The sequence below is a fragment of the Petaurus breviceps genome, unplaced genomic scaffold (assembly GCF_028583685.1).
Source record: "Petaurus breviceps papuanus isolate PSGF00001 unplaced genomic scaffold, PetGlider_PUasm1.0 90591, whole genome shotgun sequence".
NCBI lineage: Eukaryota > Metazoa > Chordata > Mammalia > Diprotodontia > Petauridae > Petaurus > Petaurus breviceps.
In genome coordinates, this window is record NW_027187280.1 from 1,889,466 (window position 1) to 1,908,458 (window position 18,993).

At 36.8% G+C, this 18,993-nt stretch overlaps 1 protein-coding gene across 6 annotated transcripts in view; it reads right to left on the bottom strand.

Annotated features, from left to right (window-relative positions):
• Nucleotides 1-4,176: 4,176 nt before the first annotated feature.
• Nucleotides 4,177-18,993, bottom strand: part of RALGAPB (Ral GTPase activating protein non-catalytic subunit beta) — a 90,993-nt gene continuing 76,176 nt past the window's right edge. For 4 of the 6 annotated variants that reach the window (XM_069063540.1, XM_069063538.1, XM_069063543.1 and 1 more), the window contains 6 exons: nt 18,680-18,802; nt 14,682-14,818; nt 12,690-12,798; nt 10,265-10,343; nt 8,966-9,117; nt 4,177-8,298 (listed from right to left, as the gene is read on the bottom strand). In XM_069063540.1, the coding sequence (XP_068919641.1) occupies nt 8,105-8,298; nt 8,966-9,117; nt 10,265-10,343; nt 12,690-12,798; nt 14,682-14,818; nt 18,680-18,802 (794 nt within the window). In that variant the 3' untranslated portion in view covers nt 4,177-8,104. The remainder of the gene's footprint in view (nt 8,299-8,965; nt 9,118-10,264; nt 10,344-12,689; nt 12,799-14,681; nt 14,819-18,679; nt 18,803-18,993) is intronic. The other 2 variants (XM_069063539.1, XM_069063542.1) reach the window with 1 other exon arrangement.

Here is an 18,993-nt window from a genome sequence, read left to right on the forward strand (position 1 = left end):
GCTCTTGCTTGCTGAGCCACCTGGCTGCCCCTGAGAAGATATTTTCTTAACAGTAAATGCATTCTGGAAAAAAAAAAAACCAGTAAATGTCTTATGGAAATAATGATGTAAGTGTAGCAAGCAACTGCTTTGATTGGAATAAAGAAAGGATTCCAGGGCACGGTAACACACGTGAAATCCATTCACTCCATGTCACTGCAGCCAAGAGATTGGAGCTAGAGGGGCACAAAGTATAAAGGGAGTGATTGAGGTAGACAATTTAAGGGAAAGGGCCAGATTAGATGGTGCAGTGGGTAGAGCTCTGGACCTGGAGCCAGGAAGACTTATCTTCCTAAATTCAAATTCAGCCTCAGACACTTACTAATTGTGTGACCCTGGGCAAGTCACTCATTCCTGTCTGACTCAGTTCTCTCATCTGACAAATGAGCTGAAGAAGGAAATGGCAAACCACTTCAGTATCTCTACTAAGAAAACCCAAAAAAGGATCATGAAGAGGTGGATATAACTGAAAAATACCTTAACAACAATAAGACTTAAAGGAAACCATTAGTATTAGAATCTTTGCAATACTTTACAACAAGATAGGGAATTACTATGGAAATCTTTTGTGCCTTAGAGGTTCACTGGTTAACTTATGGCAAAACACTTGAGCTGTCAAACTTCAATATAAGCTATGAATTTATCTTTTAGAAAAAAACAATTGTTTCAAATGTCCTGACCTTTTCTGTGATGACAAGAAGCTATAAGTAGTATGTTACCTCCTATATATTTGTTTGTTTGTTTTTGCCTTTTGGAGGGCAATTGGGTTTAAGTAACTTGCCCAAGGTCACATGGCTAGGTTTTTTGTTTGTGTGTGTTAAGTGTCTGAGGCCGGATCTGAACTCGGGTCCTTCTGACTCCAGGGCCAGCGCTCTACTCACTGCGCCACCTAGCCTCCCCTATATATATATATTTTAAAGGCACATCTAATCTGTCTCTCCTGTCTTTTTTTTTTTTAATTAATGAGAAAGTAGCTGCTTTTCAAAAGAAAGTTGTGGTATAGAGAAAGCATTTTGAAAATAGATATTTGGAAATGCTTCTATCTTTATATAATTTTGTTGCCAAAAATGTCACCTACAAAAACTTAATTGCAAATGTAAAAAATTTGAAAACAGAATTTTCTAATAGCCTGTTTAAAAATCTTCCAAAGAGTTTCAGTGGGTTTTGAATTCATTCATTAAACATATAAACATTTAATATCTTACAGTTTTTAAGGACAACTGAATGACATGAGGGAAGAGGGAAATTTACTACCTTATTTTTGACAACTTTTGCATTAATTGGTGGGTGGAATTGAAAAATGAATGTCATGATTTATTGAGTCCAAATGCTTCTATTTGGATCTACTTATCTTTGTGAAATATCATTTTAGCTATCAGTCATTAAAACCAAATTTTAATAAATAAAATTAAAACTGAGATAAATTTAATAAATAAAAACTGAGATAAGCTGAACTTAGAACCAGGCCTTTAAATTACTGTTACAAATTAAAAAAAAAACATTCCATAACACTATTCTCATTAAAATAAGAATAATGATTTTTAATATATAAACTTTTTGGGAGTGTAAGCACTCATTGCTAATAGATCATGTATATGATCAAGAAAATTTAGAGATCTAGCTTGATGCAGATATATCAATGTATGCATATGTGCATGTATTTCTTTTTTCCTCTGTGTATTTGTATACAAATACACACGTGCAGTTTTTTCTCTTTCCCATCTTTTAGAAAATCCTTTTGAGTTAGATATGCAAGACACCTAAAAAAACATTCTTCCCAGTCTTTTTTAAGGTGGACTCAATCTCTGGCAAGGAATCTGTCATTCTTTTACTTTAAATTGTGGTCCAAAAGTCCAGGTCTTTCCTCAGACACCAACTTCTTAGCCATCTGATCACTTCCTAAACCAGTTTCTCTTCTGCATCTTTTACTTTCATTATACAAGAAAAACTCAACTTGTGCCCCTATGATCTTTAGCTTTTTGCCCAAGATTTCATAATCTTTGGTAATCTTTTCAGGTCCTTTCCAGCAGTATCATTTGTGTTCAACAAACATTGAAGTGACTTATGTGGAAGGGCACTGGGAATACAGGGCAAAAAAACTGTCTTTGCCATTGAGCTTACACAATCCACTGGTGGAATCAGGCAAGGCTTGAAGTAGATGACACGTGAGTGAGCCTTGAACAATAATGGGATTCTGGAAGGAGTAGATTCCAGGCTTGTTTGTAAATAGACAGTCAAGAAACTGAATGTTGAGTTCAGGAGTAACTAGTAATCTAGTGTGGGTGGAAGGCAGAGTTCATGGAAGGGGACTGAAGGGCAATAAGTCAAGAAAGGTAGGTTGGAGCTAGATTGAAAAGAAGGGAAACTCATGGAGTGGCTTGAGCGGCTGGAATCAGAGGGCCTGGGTGGGGACCTCTGCTGTTACTTATTACTAGTGTGACTATAAATCAATTCTCTGTACTTGTTTCCTTTTCCATCAAAGGAAAGGTATGAGCAAAATGACTTCTGAGGTCCCTTCCAACTTAAAATCTATGAAAAGCTTTGCTGACCACTTTTTATTTTATCCAAGAACAGGAGTTCTTAACCTTTTTTTTTTAGGTCATGGACAGCTTTGACAGTCTAAGTAAGCATTTGGACCTCTTCTTAGGAGGTTTTAAAATACATAATATAGATAGGGTTACAAAGGAAATCAGTAATGTTGAAATAGTTATCAATTTATTCTAATAAAAGTTCAGAATCCAGGTTAAAAATTTTTTGTCTTACAGGAAACAGTTTCTTTGGAAAATGGAGAAAAAAATAATTGTCCCTAACACTCACCACAACATCCTCATGCTCGTTCTCACATCTGCTGATACTAGAGCTTCTGGCTGGGCCACAGCCCTGTGTAATGGTAAAAGGACTAGATGTGGGATCATAAGGCCAAGGTTCTAGTCCTGGCTCTAGTTGTATGATGTTAATAAGGCACATCCGTCCCCAAGGCTCATCTTTCTGCTTGTGCAAAATGTTGATGCACATCAGAGTTTGAAACCTGGCTTAGATGCTTACTAGGAGTCTTTTCAAGTCAGTTTTCTTATCTGTAAAGTGGGGTAATACTTGTAGAATGTACCTTATAGGCTATTGTATTGTATAACCCTCTAGTGACATAGAAGTGAGAGAGCAGTGGGAGAAGCTACAGCATAGTAAGCACTGTGCTAAGCACTAGGGATACAAAAAGGGACAAAAGACTGTCAGTCCCCGTCATCAAGGATGTTACAATCTAATGGGGGAAAACAAGCAAACAAATGCATACAAACAAGCTATATATATATATATATATATATATGATGACAAACAGGAGATAATTAACAGAAGGCACTAGAATTAAGAGGGCTTGGGGAAGGTTGGGACCTAAAAGGAAGCCAGGGAGGTCAGTGGTTGGAGTGAAGGAGGGAGAACATTCCAGACCTGGGAATCAGCCAGAGAGAATGCCCAGAGCCGAGTGTCTTGTTTGTGAAACAGCCAGGAGGCCAGTGTCACCAGATCAGAGTATGTGGTGGGAAGTAAGGTGTAAGAAGACTGGAAAGATAGGAAGGGGTTAGTTTATGAATGACTTTGAATGGCTAATAGCATTTTGTATTTGATCATGGAAGCAAGAAGCCCCTGAAGTTTACTAAGTGTGCACATGTGGGGTGAGGTGGTTGGACTTGTACAATATCACATTACTTTAGTGGCTCATAACTGTCCTCCCTTCCCCCCATCCAGAACTAAATCCACTTCAGTGGGCATTTTCCTATTCTAGAACTTAAATGTGATTTGACCCAGTCCAGCTAAACTGGTGGTTCTCACCTTTTTGGTGAGAACAGGACACTCACTGGGAGCTTAATTATGTGACATGAGCCCCTAAAATGCTATGGGCTTCATATTTTAAAAATAAAGATGATTTAAAAGTGAATTGTTTTTAAACTTCCATAACTCTTCTAAGAAGAGAACAAAAACCCAGGTGTGGAATCCCCAGCTCTATAGTGGATGGCCCACAGATCTTGCTGCTCAAAGTGAAAAAAAAACTGGCTAGAAAAGCTTCTGTCCACACAGGGATTAAGCAAGGAGTGGAGAGTTCAGCTGGAAAGAATGAGACTCCAACCAAAAGCACACAGGGCATTAGATAAGAATCTCCTTAAAATTTAATTGACTAAATGTGTTACATTCAGTATTCCATGTGTTTCTTCTGGACAAAGAATCGGCATAAATACAAACAAGCTTCTGTGCCTTCTCTAACAAAGAGATAAAATACTAGAGAGGAGGGAACAGAGTTCACATCTTCATATTTACATGTTGTCTTTACTTTACAACTTAGTGCCAGAAATATTTACAGAAAATACAATAACAACAAAAAGATCATGTCTTGGCAACATACAGAAATTCATACAAATTGTATTGTGATTTCAAGCAAATAATGGCTACTGCTTACTGCCAGCCAACTACAAAGCCTGAGAAAGATGCCCTCCATTCACTTCTAGAGAAAGTCTTGAAATGTGGAATTTCAAATGACACCCTTTTTACTATTTAATAAAGAAAATTAGTTCAGGGACACAAGTTGAGAGAATGACTGTTATATGAGAAGCAGACATACCCATCTGCTGAGAAATTCTGTTTGATTCAATGTTCTATAGACTGGTATTTCCTAAGATTTGTCTTTGCAGCAGCTCTCTTAAGAATTACAAAAGCATTTGAGATCCTTTAAATAGATAAAACAATACTTTTAGGAAGATATAATCTGGTGCCTAAATGAGACTTCAAATTGTTTTTAAATAGAAAAATTTAATTGCCAGATAGGTAAGTAGTCAAATTCTCTGATATCACAAAATTATATGATCTGTCATCCAGGTCATTTGTACTCACCATTCCAATAATATTAAGTTATACTGATGCATTTGGGTACTTGAAAATCAGCAAATACTTCCCAATAAGTGCAGAAGAGGTAACAGTTTGTAAAGGCCTCATATCCTGGCCAACTTATATTATTTACCATTATTAACTACTTTGCATTTCTTGAAAGGGTATTGGTAGGGGAGAGGAACAGACACAACTCCTAAGAATAGAAAATGCTTTTAAAAGGGGAGGAGAAAGAAAAATGTTACATAATTATATTGTCTACATGGGGGAAACTATAGGAATAGTAAAGGGAGGAAAGAACAAATAAAATAGACCAAGAGGATAAGTAACCAAGAGAGGTGTTAAAGCATGGGAAAATTGAGCAGTCATCCCCACTCATCTTCAGAGCTGCTGCCAACAATGGAAAAAACCTGGAAGTTTATTCCAAGACATCTTAACAGTAATTTACCTTCAGAAAAGTGTGTGTGTGTGTGTGTACATGAGCACATGCTACAGAGGTTGTCCTTAGAACTCAAATTCTGTTTAACTACACCCTATGTTCATGTAATGCACTCATCCTCCAGGATAAGCCAAACAGTCCATTAGCTACCTGTAGCAAAGTCACTTATGGTGACTAAATATATTTTTTAAGACAAATATATTATAGATGAAGTAAACTAAAGTAGCTTTTGATGTCCAAAAGTGGTTATTGAGCATATGCAGAAAAATTTAATTCTGTGGAATAGTAAAGACTTCTTACGGGACAACTGAGCACATGCACTGGCCATGCCATTTAATCAGTGGACTAAATATGCTTCTCATAGGCCATATTAACCAGAGTGATTTGTATATAGTAAAGACAGTGGGTAAGTGTAGTGATCATGCACTCAAACTGACACTGTGCAGAAGTCTAGTAATTCTGATCAAAAAGTTCCCCTATGGCTGCAGCAGTTACTTTTATCTGAACTCTAGGGACTAAGGCAGAATTCACTTCCGTTTTTGCTCATGATGCAAAATTTTGGTTTTTAGATTTTCAGAGAAGTTACAGAGCCTCACTGTTTTCTTTCCACTAACAGCATACATACCATACTCCTATTCCACAAACATGATATTCTCCATGGCTTATTCGTTTATTAGAAAGGGAAATTATGCAGAAATGCTAGAGAAAAAGTGAAGTCAGGAACATTTTCTTTTTTCATGAATACAGATTTTCCTGACATCAACACTTTTGCAAAAATTTAGTTTTATTTGAAGAATATTAGATAAGCATGACATTAGTCAATCACCTTTAAATTTTAGGATTTCAAAAGTTCTATGTCAGTACTATAGTACTTTTGACTGATTAAACTGAAAGGTAAGACCAATTTTTTCTTGCAATGTGCAAACCCTGATGTCCTGTCAAGAATTCACACAAACAGCAACTTAATTTTTGTGGTGGAACAAACTTAATATGCTTCCTGCACTATGTTAGCAATTTGGAAATGTCTAATTATAGTTTGGTTTGAAAGGAAATAAGCAGTTGTTAGAGCTGTATTATACTAATGGGGGAAGCTGGGTGAGTAAAAAGAAATGACCTGGATGCAAAGGAAGAGTTAAAAAAACAAACAACACTGCAGGGCAAACTTAGAAACAAAAGTTGTCAAATTCACATCTCTGCTATAGATGACAAACTGTATACTTTACTAAATAAGATAATCTGGACCTGAGCAGGGAAAAGTAGGTGATAAAAACTAAACTAGACATAAAACCAAATAGAACACTGTAGCTACTGACTATGCTTCGTGTAAAAGTGAACAAATTCAATGGAAAGAAGTCTGATCAATTTTCTCTGAATTTGAATTGGTTATTTAAATACCTGAAGATAAAATAATTGCTAATAAATAATAAAGGGAAGAAAAGAGGAAGAATATAGTCTTACTCTGCCCTAGGAATCACTATAAGGATACTTTGGATCCACCTAAAACCCATTATCACAGGAAGAACAGTAAAAGTCAGGTGGAGGGGGATGTCTAAAATCACAATATGTAGCATGTCTTCAGATCAGCGAAGCCTAGAACATAGAATGAATGACAAACTGAAACAATTTCTGTAGGAACCCAATAATGTAGTTATTAATGCTGAGTACATTCCTGGGTAATAGACAATTACTTTTTACAATGCAACTGACTCTGAAGTTTTGTTTATATCTTCCAAATTTCTAATTATATGTTCATAGCATACATTTTTCTGTTGGGTCCTGACATAAAAACAGATCATACATGAAGCCAAATCATTTTCACCAGTAGTTGTGAGCTGACATTTATTGAAATCAACAAGTAATTCTGTAACATTTCAACTTTCCTTTCCCAGTGTTTTACACACACTTTTCTTTCTACTGTGCTGAAGTGGACACAGGCTGAGTGATGGCTTCATTGATTTAATGGAAATTTTCACTTATTTTTCTACACTGCCGGGAAATGTAGAAAGCAAATCTTCTACTCTGGACATGCTCCTGATAGGCTCCTTTCTGTGGTAACTAGTGGTTGTTTTTAGACAGATGGTCTGTATAAATGAGTAGGATGATGGTGACTTTGACATATTTGTTATCTTTTTGATACATGAAGATGAATATTTGAAAGTCAGACCTTTAAAAATATCTGCACAAGAGATATTTATGGGTTCTTCTTTTTGTAAAGCTGATGGTAGAATAAGAGGCTAGAATTCTTGCTTTCTCCCCAGCACAAGCAACTCCAGATTTGGGAAATCAGTCCTTTGAGATCCTAGGAGAGGAACCAATTTGGTGCTGGACCTCCTAGAAAAGTGGGCTGTGTAAGACTATCTCTGACTACTAGTTTATAGACCACTTTATGTGCTATTCCTCTTTTCTCGATAAACATTTTTATCAGAGCAGTTTACAGTTTCTCCCGAAATGTACTATTTAAGTAAAACTGTCACTTTAAAAAAGTTGTATTGGATAAAATTTATACCACCCCATTGAGGGGTTTATGATTGTATTTGGGAGACCTCCTCTCACCAGAAAGCAGAAAATCTTCTAACATTGTATTTGTAATGGTATCTCTTCTGTTTCGGTGATTGAAAGATAAGCTGCTTTTTTTTTTTGGTGGTGGCGGTGGTGGTATTTTTCTTCTCTAGTCAATACTAGTAACATATTTCCATTGTTCCCTCTGGTAGCCACCAATCTCTGATCTAATAATTGTCTCTGGAGGACCCTGGTTTAAGAATTGCAGTTCTTGAGCCCAACCTCCTGGAAAAGTGAAGTATAAAATTCTGGCTCCAGCTGCTTATTTCTGTATTTATTGACAATATCTGCAATCTTCTGTTTTCGTCGCACATGTGGAGGATTGTAGGAGTCACTTTCTAGCCTCTTTCTTCTACAAATATTTATTACAGTCTGCCTCACTAAGAAACCTTAAAAACAAAAAGAATTTTTAAACAAATGTTAAAAGTCAATCATCTGTGTGTACTATCAGAATTAAGCTAAAACATTTTTATTTTGCAAGCACCTCTGCAACATTTAATTCTGTCTGTGACATTTTCAATCCTCCTAAGGACCAACATAGAACTTTTGAGATAAATCTCACTGAACAGAGCACCTAAAAGGAATATAATAAAATCAAAATATTTTCCAATTTTTCAACTACCAAGTACTGGAGTACAGTTACTCTTATTTAAGAGTTATATTTTCTCTTGCTTTCACTCATAGGAAAAAGAAAGCTTAAATGCTTCTCTCACTTTACCGTTTTATTAGCAGTAATGAAAAATACAGCTGTCAGCTCAGCATGATCACTTTCTCTTTTATAGTCTATAAAAAGGCAGTGAAAAGAACAATGACTTGGTGAGGTCAGAAGGCCTAAGACCAAGTCCTGGCTTTGCCATTAACTAACTTGTGGAACCTCTACTAAGTCCCTTGCCCTCACTGGGTCTGTCTTACTTTTTTCTTTGTAAGATATGGAGGCCTGGAGAGGATAAGAAGAGTTTGAGTCGGTATTTTTAAGGTCCGTTAGAGATTTAAAATGCTGTGGTCCTATGGTAAAATAAGTTATAATTTCTTATCCTTACTATTTAAAGTCCTTACCAAGTGCTCTCCTGCTGACAATCATCCCATCCACCAGTGGGATGACCATGTTAAACTTTCCAGTAGTTCCTTGAATTTTTATTCTGAATAATCCAGTTTTTAGAGGGTGGATGAAAATGACAGGAACTTCTTTTTCAAGGGTGGCTGATGCTCTTAAAGAGGGAAGAAAGGGAACAAACAAACTTGTTAAACTAGATAAAGAATAGGTGTGTTACCAGCAAGCTTAAAGAAAGGAACTGATGTCTTTCCATAATCATAGTAACTGCCTACAGGGAGTGATTGGGAGGATATTAGAAGGCCTTGCCTAATGGAAACAACCTTCCATGACTTGCTGCCATGGTAGTATGCTTGGCTCTTTTCCCATTTTTTCCAGCTGGACAAAAAAAAACTGAGGTATTATCTTTAGAAAGGGTTTCATAAAAAGGAGCTGGGGTTGGGGATTCACATGGAATAAAGGAGGTTTGTTTAAAAGTTCTTTCATTAACACTGTAAGGCAAAAAAAAAAAAAAAAAGCCGGCCTTTCAGGGGAATAGAGCAAATGGATAATTAGGTTTCAATCAGCAACTGCAGTTTTAAGTTAAAGGAAAAGTGTGCTACCTCATGTTGGGGAAATACAAAGGAAAGAATCTGGCAGGAAAGGCACCCCTTCCCTGAAGCAATGAGGTATCTTGCAGGAGGAGTGGGAAAATGCTAAAGACAAACTTCACAATATTTCTTGTATAGTGTTTTCATATAGAAAAAACCCATGAAAGAGTTTTTATTGTCAAAATGGCTAGATATGTCCCAAATTATCACAAGAAAAAGGATATCTCAATGAAAGGGTAACTTACTTGAAGAAAACCTAAAAAAATGTGAACTACAAAGATAAATGAGAGTCAGTTATCTGTGGGACAGAAGGGCTCTTCATTTTGTAAAGGTTCTTTCAACTGCCTTAAGTTTAAAGCAATATGATTTACATTTAATTTACATGAACATTTTCAGGACCACACACACACCTATTATATAGGTAATGTTACCAAATGTGAAGGTTCAAGATATTTCTTGATAGTGCAAGCTAATTTTCTTTTTTCAAAGGTGAGTCAAATAGGAGGTGAAGGGATTTGGACAAAACAAACTTCAAAAATAAATCCCCACCAAGAAAAAAAAAGATGCCTTTTTACTATGTGAAATCCAAACTTGGTTGTTTTGGCACCAAAATCAACACTTTCCCCTGCAAAGCACTGCAGCAGTTGAGCATTTGAGGCTCAAAGGGAAGCAAAAGCAGCAGGAGGGAATGGCTCTTGCAAGAACATGACCTACCTCAGAGAAGTGCTACTGTTTAGAGTCGTTTCTACACCAGTGCTGATCTCTGACATCAGGTCAGAAAGGGGAAAGTTTTCTAGAAGAAATCAGCATTTGATAAGTTACGATTTTGCTACATCTCTGCTTACTTGAAAGTGAGTAAAAATCAGCACGTTTTACTTAGCTCCCTAAACAACACACAGTAACAGAATGTGTCAGCAAAAAAAGCATCAAATCAAACCAAACAATAAAACCTCTTATGATGCTTCCAAGCAAGGTCAAGACAGGTTTGGGTTAATTCATTCATGGCTCTAAATGGGTTATTGAGAAGGGATATTGATGGGACAATCTAACCTTTGGGGATCTCAAAGAGCATCTTCTAAACTCTCACATAAACTATACGTTGGCCGCTGTCTGAAAAACAGCAGAGCTCAATGGACTCACTGGTCTGACCCAACATGCATTTGTCATGCTCTTATGTAGTTTATATAACTATAAGGAGAAAATTACCTACAGCTACAAGTGAAACAGGAAAACAAAAAACAAAAACCTAAACCTTTAAACTCTACCATGTCTACATGTTATGGCTAATCAAGACTCACCTCCCAACCGATATAAGGAGAACGATACATTAAAAGGAAGTTCCAGAGAAAGCTTATGTAAACTGATACAGAGTGAAGTAAGTAGAACCAAAGAAAACAATGTACACACCAAGGACAATGTAAATGGATAGAACACAATGAAACCGAACACTATGTAGTTATAATTACCAAGCTTGGCCCCAGAGAAGAGTTGAGAAATTGAACCTGCAAGGTTCCCTGAAGAAGCTGGAGGGGCAGGGGAGCAAAGAATGTGCAGTAAGTCCTCCATATACAGCCAGATGTGGTGGATGCTGCTTGGTTTTGTTGAACTGTTTGTTTCTTTTTTAATCTTTATTTCAAGGGAAGGCTCGCTGGGGAGGGGAGGGAGCAGAAGGGAGATATTTGGAAATGAAGGTGATGTAAAACGAAAGGAATCAGTTCTTTTAAAAAAAGCTTCCATGGGGTAAAGGTAGAAAAAAGTTTTCCTCTCTTTCTCTTTGTTGGGGTTTGAAGAACTGGGGAATTATTTGCAGAGCAGCAGTTTTAGTTTAAGTATCAATTATGGCAAGATGAACTTTAAAAAATTGAAAAAAAATTTTTGTTCTTACATCACCTTAATTTCCAAATATAACCCTCTCCTATCCAAAGGGTCATCCCTTATAATGAAGAAAAAAAGAGAAAAAAAAAGTTCAGTAAAACTTACTAATACATCAACTGAAAACATCAGAATAAATAACATTAGATAATCTAAATCTTTTGTCTCTACAAAGAAGGGGAAAAGGGGTATTTTCTCATCTCTTCTTGAGGAACAAGCTTGATCAGGATTAATTACAGATTGTTCAGTTTTGATTTTTTTTCCCTTTCATTTTACATTGTTGTAGTATATAGTATATATTGTTTTCCTGGTTTTGCTTACTTCAATTTCAGTTCAAATAAAAAGTCTTCCCAAGGTTTTTTTTGAATTCTTCTTATTCATCTTTTCTTATGGCAACATAATATTCTATTATATTTGCATAATAATAATGATAATAACAGCATTACATAAGCACTTTAAGATTGGTCAAGTGTTTTATATGAGTTCATTATTGAGCCTCACAACTCTGTGCAACAGGTGCTACTATTATCCCTATTTTACTGATGAGGAAACAGAACAGAGGTCAAATGATGCTGGCAAGTGTCTGAGAGAGAAGCTGAACTAGGGTCTTCCTGACTCTTAAGCCTTTACATTACCTAGCTGGCACTAATCATTGCACCATGATTTGTTTAATCATTCCCTACTCAACTGGCATCTATTTTTCAGTTCTTTGTTGCTATACGAGGTTTTTCTACAAATATTTTGATGTCTATGAGGTCTTTCTAACTTTGACTTCCCTAGAATACATGTCTTTGAGGGATATCTCTGGGCGAAAGGGTGTGTATGAACACTTTCTTAGCATAATTCTAAATCACTTTCCAGAAAGGTTAGACCATTTTCCAAGCTCCACCAACAGTGTATTACAGTGTATTAGTATATCTGCTGTTCCCACAACTACTCTTAACATGTTTTTTGACATTTTTATGGCATATACCTTTAAAACTTCTTACTTCAAGGATCCATCTGTATCCTCCCTCCATCACCACTCCCTGTGAGTTTTATGTATTGCTCCAAATCCCTCGACACCAGTTTCTGAGGACTGGCCTATCCTGCTCTGAGCCTCTGCAGGCTGGCATGACCTGCCCTAGCTTGTGTTTTGCAAGGATATGTTATTATGATATAGTGCTTTAACAGAAGCATTTAAAAAACATAACAGAAAAATTCCCAAAGTCATTGTTACTTGTGTTATGTTGTTACATTTTTACAAAGAAAAATCTGATACTCTTACCTATATCATCATAACGTTCAACCCAGACAACAGACACTTTGGTTTCTGGTCCCATTGGTGGAACAGTTCGGCCCTGAGGCAACTTCTTTAGGCGGGAAGTAGGACTTAACTATAAGTGGGAGAGAAAAGAAAATGAATTACAAAGGAGTTTACCCCTTGATTAATTGGTAAAGTACAATTTGTTAATAGTGATTCATAATAGGCCCAATTTAAGTGAATATTTATTCATCCTTCTATGTGCAGAAGAAGACTGTGCGGGATGCTTAGGGTAAATTCAAAGTTTAGTTAAGATATGGTCCCCACTGTCATAAGTCTATTAGGGAGAGATGACATAAATATAGATAACTCTAAAATGAAGAATACATTAGTGAGATTTTAATATAAAATTGATCACTAAAGAAAGAAACCTAGATCCATTAGAACAAAGCTTTGAGAAGAATCTTAGCCAATCCTGATACTATAAACAAATTAAGGGAGCAAGGAATAGTTTACTGGTCAGACTTATGGAGAATGGAGGAATTTATGACCAAACAAGAGATAGAGAACATTATGAAATACAAAATGGAAAATAGTGATGACATTAAATTGAAAAGTTTTTACACAAAGCCAATACAACCAGGATTAGGAGAGAAGCAAAAAATTGGGAAAGAATTTTTACAATGAGTGTGTCTGATAAAGGTCTATTTTTCTACTAAAATATATAGAGAACTGAGGTAAATTTACAAGAATACAAGTCATTTCCCAGCTGATAAATGGTCAAAGGACATGAATTGGCAGTTTTCAGGGGAAGAAATTAAAGCTATCTATAGGCATAAGAAAAAAATGCTCTAAATCACTACTGATTAGAGAAATGAAAATCAAAACAACTCTGAGGTACCACTTCACACCTATCAGATTGGCTAACATTAGAAAACAGGAAAATGATAAATGCTGGAGAAGATAGGGGAAAGTGGGAACAGTAATTCATTGTTGGTGGAGCTATGAGCTGATCCAAACATTCTGGAGAGCAATTTGGAACTATGCCCAAAGGGCTATAAAAATGTGCATACCCTTTGACCCAGCAATACCACTTCCAGGGCTGTATCCCAAAGAGATTATAAAAATGGGAAAAGGACCCACATGTACAAAAAATATTTATAGCAGCTCTTTTTGTAGTGGCCCAAAACTGCAAATTGAGGGGATGCCCATCAGTTGGGGGAATGGATAAACTAGTTGTGGTATATGAATGTAATGGAATACCATTGTGCTATAAGAAATGATGAACAGGTAGACTTCGGAAAATCCTGGAAAGACTTATATGAACTGATGCTGACTGAAGTGAGCAGAACCAGAATATTGTTCAAAGAAACAGCCAGAGTGTGAGATGACTGATTTTGATAGACTTATCTCTTCTCAGCAATGCAAAGACCTAAAACAACTCCAAAGGACTCATGATGGTAAATGCCATCCACATCCAGAGAAAGAACTATCGAGTCAGAATGCAGAATGAAGCAGACCATTTTTTTTTCTTTCTCATGGTTTCTCCATTCGTTATAATTCTTCTATGCAACATGACTAATGTGAAAATGTGTTTAATAGGAATATATGTGTACAGTCATATCATATTGCATGATGTTTTGGGGAGGGAGGGAGGGAGGGAAGAAGGACGGGGATAAAATTTAAACTTATGGAAGTGAATGTTGAAAACTAAAAATAAATAAACTATTAAATTAATTTTTAAAAAAAGAATCTTAGCCAATCCTAAACTCCCAATCAAGACATAATTAGGAAATCCTGAATCTATTGATAAGCAAATATGTGATTATCATTAATGTGTAAGGAACTGTTTAATGCTATAAACCATGAAGGAAAACATGTTATAGACCGAAGAGAGGGAAGCAGGGAAGATTTGATAAAAAGGACAGTGCCAAAGTATTAGCTATAAATATACAATTATTAGTTATAAATCTACAAACACTAAAAATGTTTGAAAACATTAATATATTGCCTTACCTTCTGTGAGGAATTAAGATTGTCTGTATGATTAGGGAAAAGTTCAAGTGTAAGTGATGGTTGTTTTAGTATTCCAGGCAGAAGATCCATATTTGAATCATTTTCTTGGTCTGAGATGTTGCTTTCCACTGAATCAGCTATGGAGTGTAACAATAACAATAATGATAAATTTGCTAATTTCTTAAGCCAAAAGAGCTAAAAATTACTTATGTCATTGACTGCATTATCTCAACCTCCCAAGACAATATATGAAAAATGGTCATTCATTTATTATTTTTGGAAAATAATTTCAATAAGTCTGTAGAACAGGCAAAGGAAAGTCAATTTTAGCAAAATGAAAGTTTCTCAAAAGCCAGGGCTGTTTAGTTTTTAAGTCTTTTTATCCTCAGTGCCTAGTATAGTATCTAATGCATTATTAGTAGGTGTTTAGTAAATGTTTGTTGAACTGAAAACAAAATCTTGACTTTACTGTTTAAATGACTATTATGTATGTATATGTGTGTATATATATATAATATATTCAGAAATACTAGGGCTAAAATAATTCCATAATATATGAATATGAATTCAATCCAATTCACATTTAATGAGCAGCTCCAGTATGAGTATGCCAGGTAACTGTGCTAGGAGAGGAACACAAAAGTATGTGACCCAGAATTTTAAGAGTTGGCCAGAATGTTGTAGTCACTTAGTCTAATCCCTCTCATTTTGTCCTAAATGAACAATCTAATGGGACAATAAGACTGACATATGGAATAATCAGGTAACTATAAGATAGAATCTAATAATTATGATAATAATGACATAATGGTTTAAGCTTTATAAAATCTTTTATACATCTTAACTGATGCCCACAACAATCCCTTCGAAGTAAGGCCAGGCACACACCCCCATTCTGAGGTGAGAAAACTAAGGCACAGAGGTTAAATAACTTGCCCAAGGGTACCCTGGCTAGTTAAGTGGCAGAAGTAGATTTCTGAACCCAAGGCTTTTGACTTCAAATCCACTGTTCTTTTTACCTCTTCTCTTCCCCCTCTATACTCTTTTACTTGGTAATTTCATCAGCTCCCATGGAGTCAATTATTTATGCTGATGATTCTCAGATCTACCTACCCAGTCTTAACCTCTCTCTTGATATCCAGTCTCCCATCTCCAGGTACCTACTGAGAATTGCAAACTACATGTCCTGCAGACATTCTAAGTTTAACACATCCCAAACTGAACTAATTATCTTCCCCCCCCCACTAACTCCCTGCCACTTTTCTAAGTTCCTTATTACAGTCAAGGGCATCACTTTCCTCCCAGTCATTAGGCTCAAAACTTAGCAGTCATCCACAAATCTTCACTGTCCCACCCCTTCTGCTACCCAAATCTAATCTACTGCCAAGGTCTGTATTGATTTAACTTTGTAACATCTCTCAGACGTGCCCCCTTCTCTCCTCTGATACTAAACCACCACCCTGGTGCTGGTGGCCCTCATCACCTCATGACTAGACTACTGCAATAGCTGCTGGTGGGTCTGCCTGCCTCACTCCAATCCATCCTCCAAGGTGATCTTCTAGAAGGGCAATTCTGATCGTGTCACCCTGTTCCTCCCTTAATAAATGCCAGTGGTTCCCTATCATCTTTAGGATCAAAGAAAATCCTCTGGCCTTCAAAGTCCTTCATAGCCTGGAGTCTATCATTCTTACACTTCATAGCCTCTCCCCCTCCACATTTTCTTCAATCCTTCCCAACTCTGGGCAATTTTACTGTCTCTCAGACTGGGAATGCTCTCCTTTCTTTTCTTTGCTTCTTGGCTTTCTGGGGTTGCTTTAAGTATCAGCTAAAACTCCCCCTTCCACAAGAAGTCTTTACAGATTCCCCTTATTTCTAGTGTCGTCTTTCAGCTGGCTATTTCCAATTCGTCCCGTACACAGCCTGTTCACGTGTAACTGCTTACATGTTGTCGCCACCATTAGACTGTAAGATCCTTGAGGGAAGGGACTGCTCTTCTTTATACTCCTAGCACTTAGCACAGTGCTGAACTTTAAAGGAAACTAGGAATCCTAAGGGTTAGAGGTAAGGAGGGAAAGTGCTTTAGGTATGGAGCTCAGTCAGTACAAAGGCATGAATATAGTAGATGGAATGTCATGTATTAAGGAAGAGTAAGAAAGTCAGCTTGGCTGGCCTGTACTAATAAGGATGGGAAGATAGGTTAATAGCAGGCAGCACAAGTCTTTAAATGCCAAAGAAGAGTATAGATTTTATCCTAAAGGTAATAGGGAGCCACTGGAGTTCACGGAGTGGGGGGAATAACATTATATGATTTTCCACTTAGAAAAGTCTCTATGATAGTTGTGTGGGTTGAGAGAGACTTGGAACAAGGGAGACCAATTAGGAGGTTACTGCAGGAGTCCAGTCCATTGGTGATGAGGGCCTGAGTAGAGAGAAGGGGCTGGGTTATTAGAGATGCTGTCACATATCGCAGCTAAATCAAGTGACCCTGATTTGCGGAGTAGACATTACATGATTTAAAAGGTCAAGAAAAGGCAAAAACTTTCAGGGCAAGAGATTTTAGGGAAGATTTAGGGAGGAGATATGCCTTGAGAGAGATCTTGAAAGATGTGATGACAAGTAGTTATAATATTCTCTTAGATGAACAAACCATGACATGCAGTTACAACTACCATTCTACTTTAAGACTACCTTGATTCTTTCTTCTACATTCCTACACTCTTGGCAAGCAAATACCTACTTATCTACTCCCAACAAATTCAGCTGGCTAAAACCTAGGATTGATCTTGTCCTAGGAAGATGGATAAGAAAGTCCTCATTAGGGGCGGCCAGGTAGCACAGCGAGTAAGAGCACCAGCTCCAGTGTCGGGATGACCTGGGGATTGAATCCCGGGCTCAGACACTTAGCACCCACCCAGAAACACCTAGCCGTGTAACCTTGAGCAAATTACTTAACTCTGATTGCTAAAAAAAAAAAAAGTCCTGATTATAATTGTTTGCATGTTGTCTCCCCTATTAGACTGTGGCTCCCTTGAGAACAGGTACTGTCTTTTGCCTTTCTCTGTATTCCTGGAGCTGTGCTTTAGTTAGCATGATGCCTGGCACACAGTAAATGCTATAAATGCCTGGGAATGACTGATCAGGGCAGGAATGAGCTTTAGAACCAAGGTATCCTTAGAAAAACTGTCTTATATTTATTCCACTTCTGTCCCTGCAAGTTTGATTCTTATGAATATTCTAATTTCTGCTTTCTAATTAACAAATAAGTACCAAAATCAGGATCTGAACCCAAGTTCGTGGAAAGAAAAGTCAGGGGTAGAGAACATCAGTATACTAGCCTGGAGAAGAATAAACTTGAGGGCTATTCATAAGGTGATTCATCATCAGTCAATAAGCATTTATTAAGCACTTACTGTGTGCAAGTTGCCAGGCTAAGCACTGAAGACATAAAGAAAGGCAAAAAACAGCCCTTGCCCTCAAGCTCATACTCTAATGCAGGGAGACAGCTTGTCAGTATATACAGAACAGATGGGAGTTAACTTCAGAGGGGGGAGGCAGAAGCAACTGAAGGAGAAGGGGAAAGACTTCTGATACAAGGCAGGACTTGGGATGAGTCTTGAAGGAAGCTAAAGCCACAAAAGAGGGAAGAGAGTTTCTAGTCCTGGCTGATTAATCATTAAGGCAATGTGGAAAACACTTTTCCTAAATGGCCTAGGTTTTTCCATGACCAAAGATACAGGATTAGAACAAAAAACATCCTGAGCTCTCTAGTAACTTGAAGAATGCATGTGAAAAATATGTAAAGGACAATTTTGGATCAAGGAAAATCATCAAAAATTGGAAAACAGGGCTGATCCTAAGCAGTTATAAAAATATAAGCTTATTGAGTTATTACAATGACAGTTAAAATATATAAAAGACACTGTTAAAAATCAAGCAGAAAAACAACTGTTTTGGATGCTATACATACAGAGGCAGAAGAATGCAGAAAATGTTCTTACTTAAAGATTCCACAGGTGAAGGTACAACGAAAGCCATTTCTGTAAGGGCATCAGCATAATACAACACCTTTTTCTGTCCATTGAAAATACTTGCTCCAATATCTTCACATGGAACTATTTCTTCTAGGAAAAAAATCTCAAGTATTATTAGGTATACAAGTACAACAAAATGCCAACTACCTAGCTTCATATATAATTTCGTATAGTCACTAAAATAGACCAAGTCAGCACTGTATAGTGGTAAAAGGGAAGTCTGTCCATTACCAGCTTTTGTGTCAGAACACAGTATAAACATTCTAGAAAAGGGTTTTCTA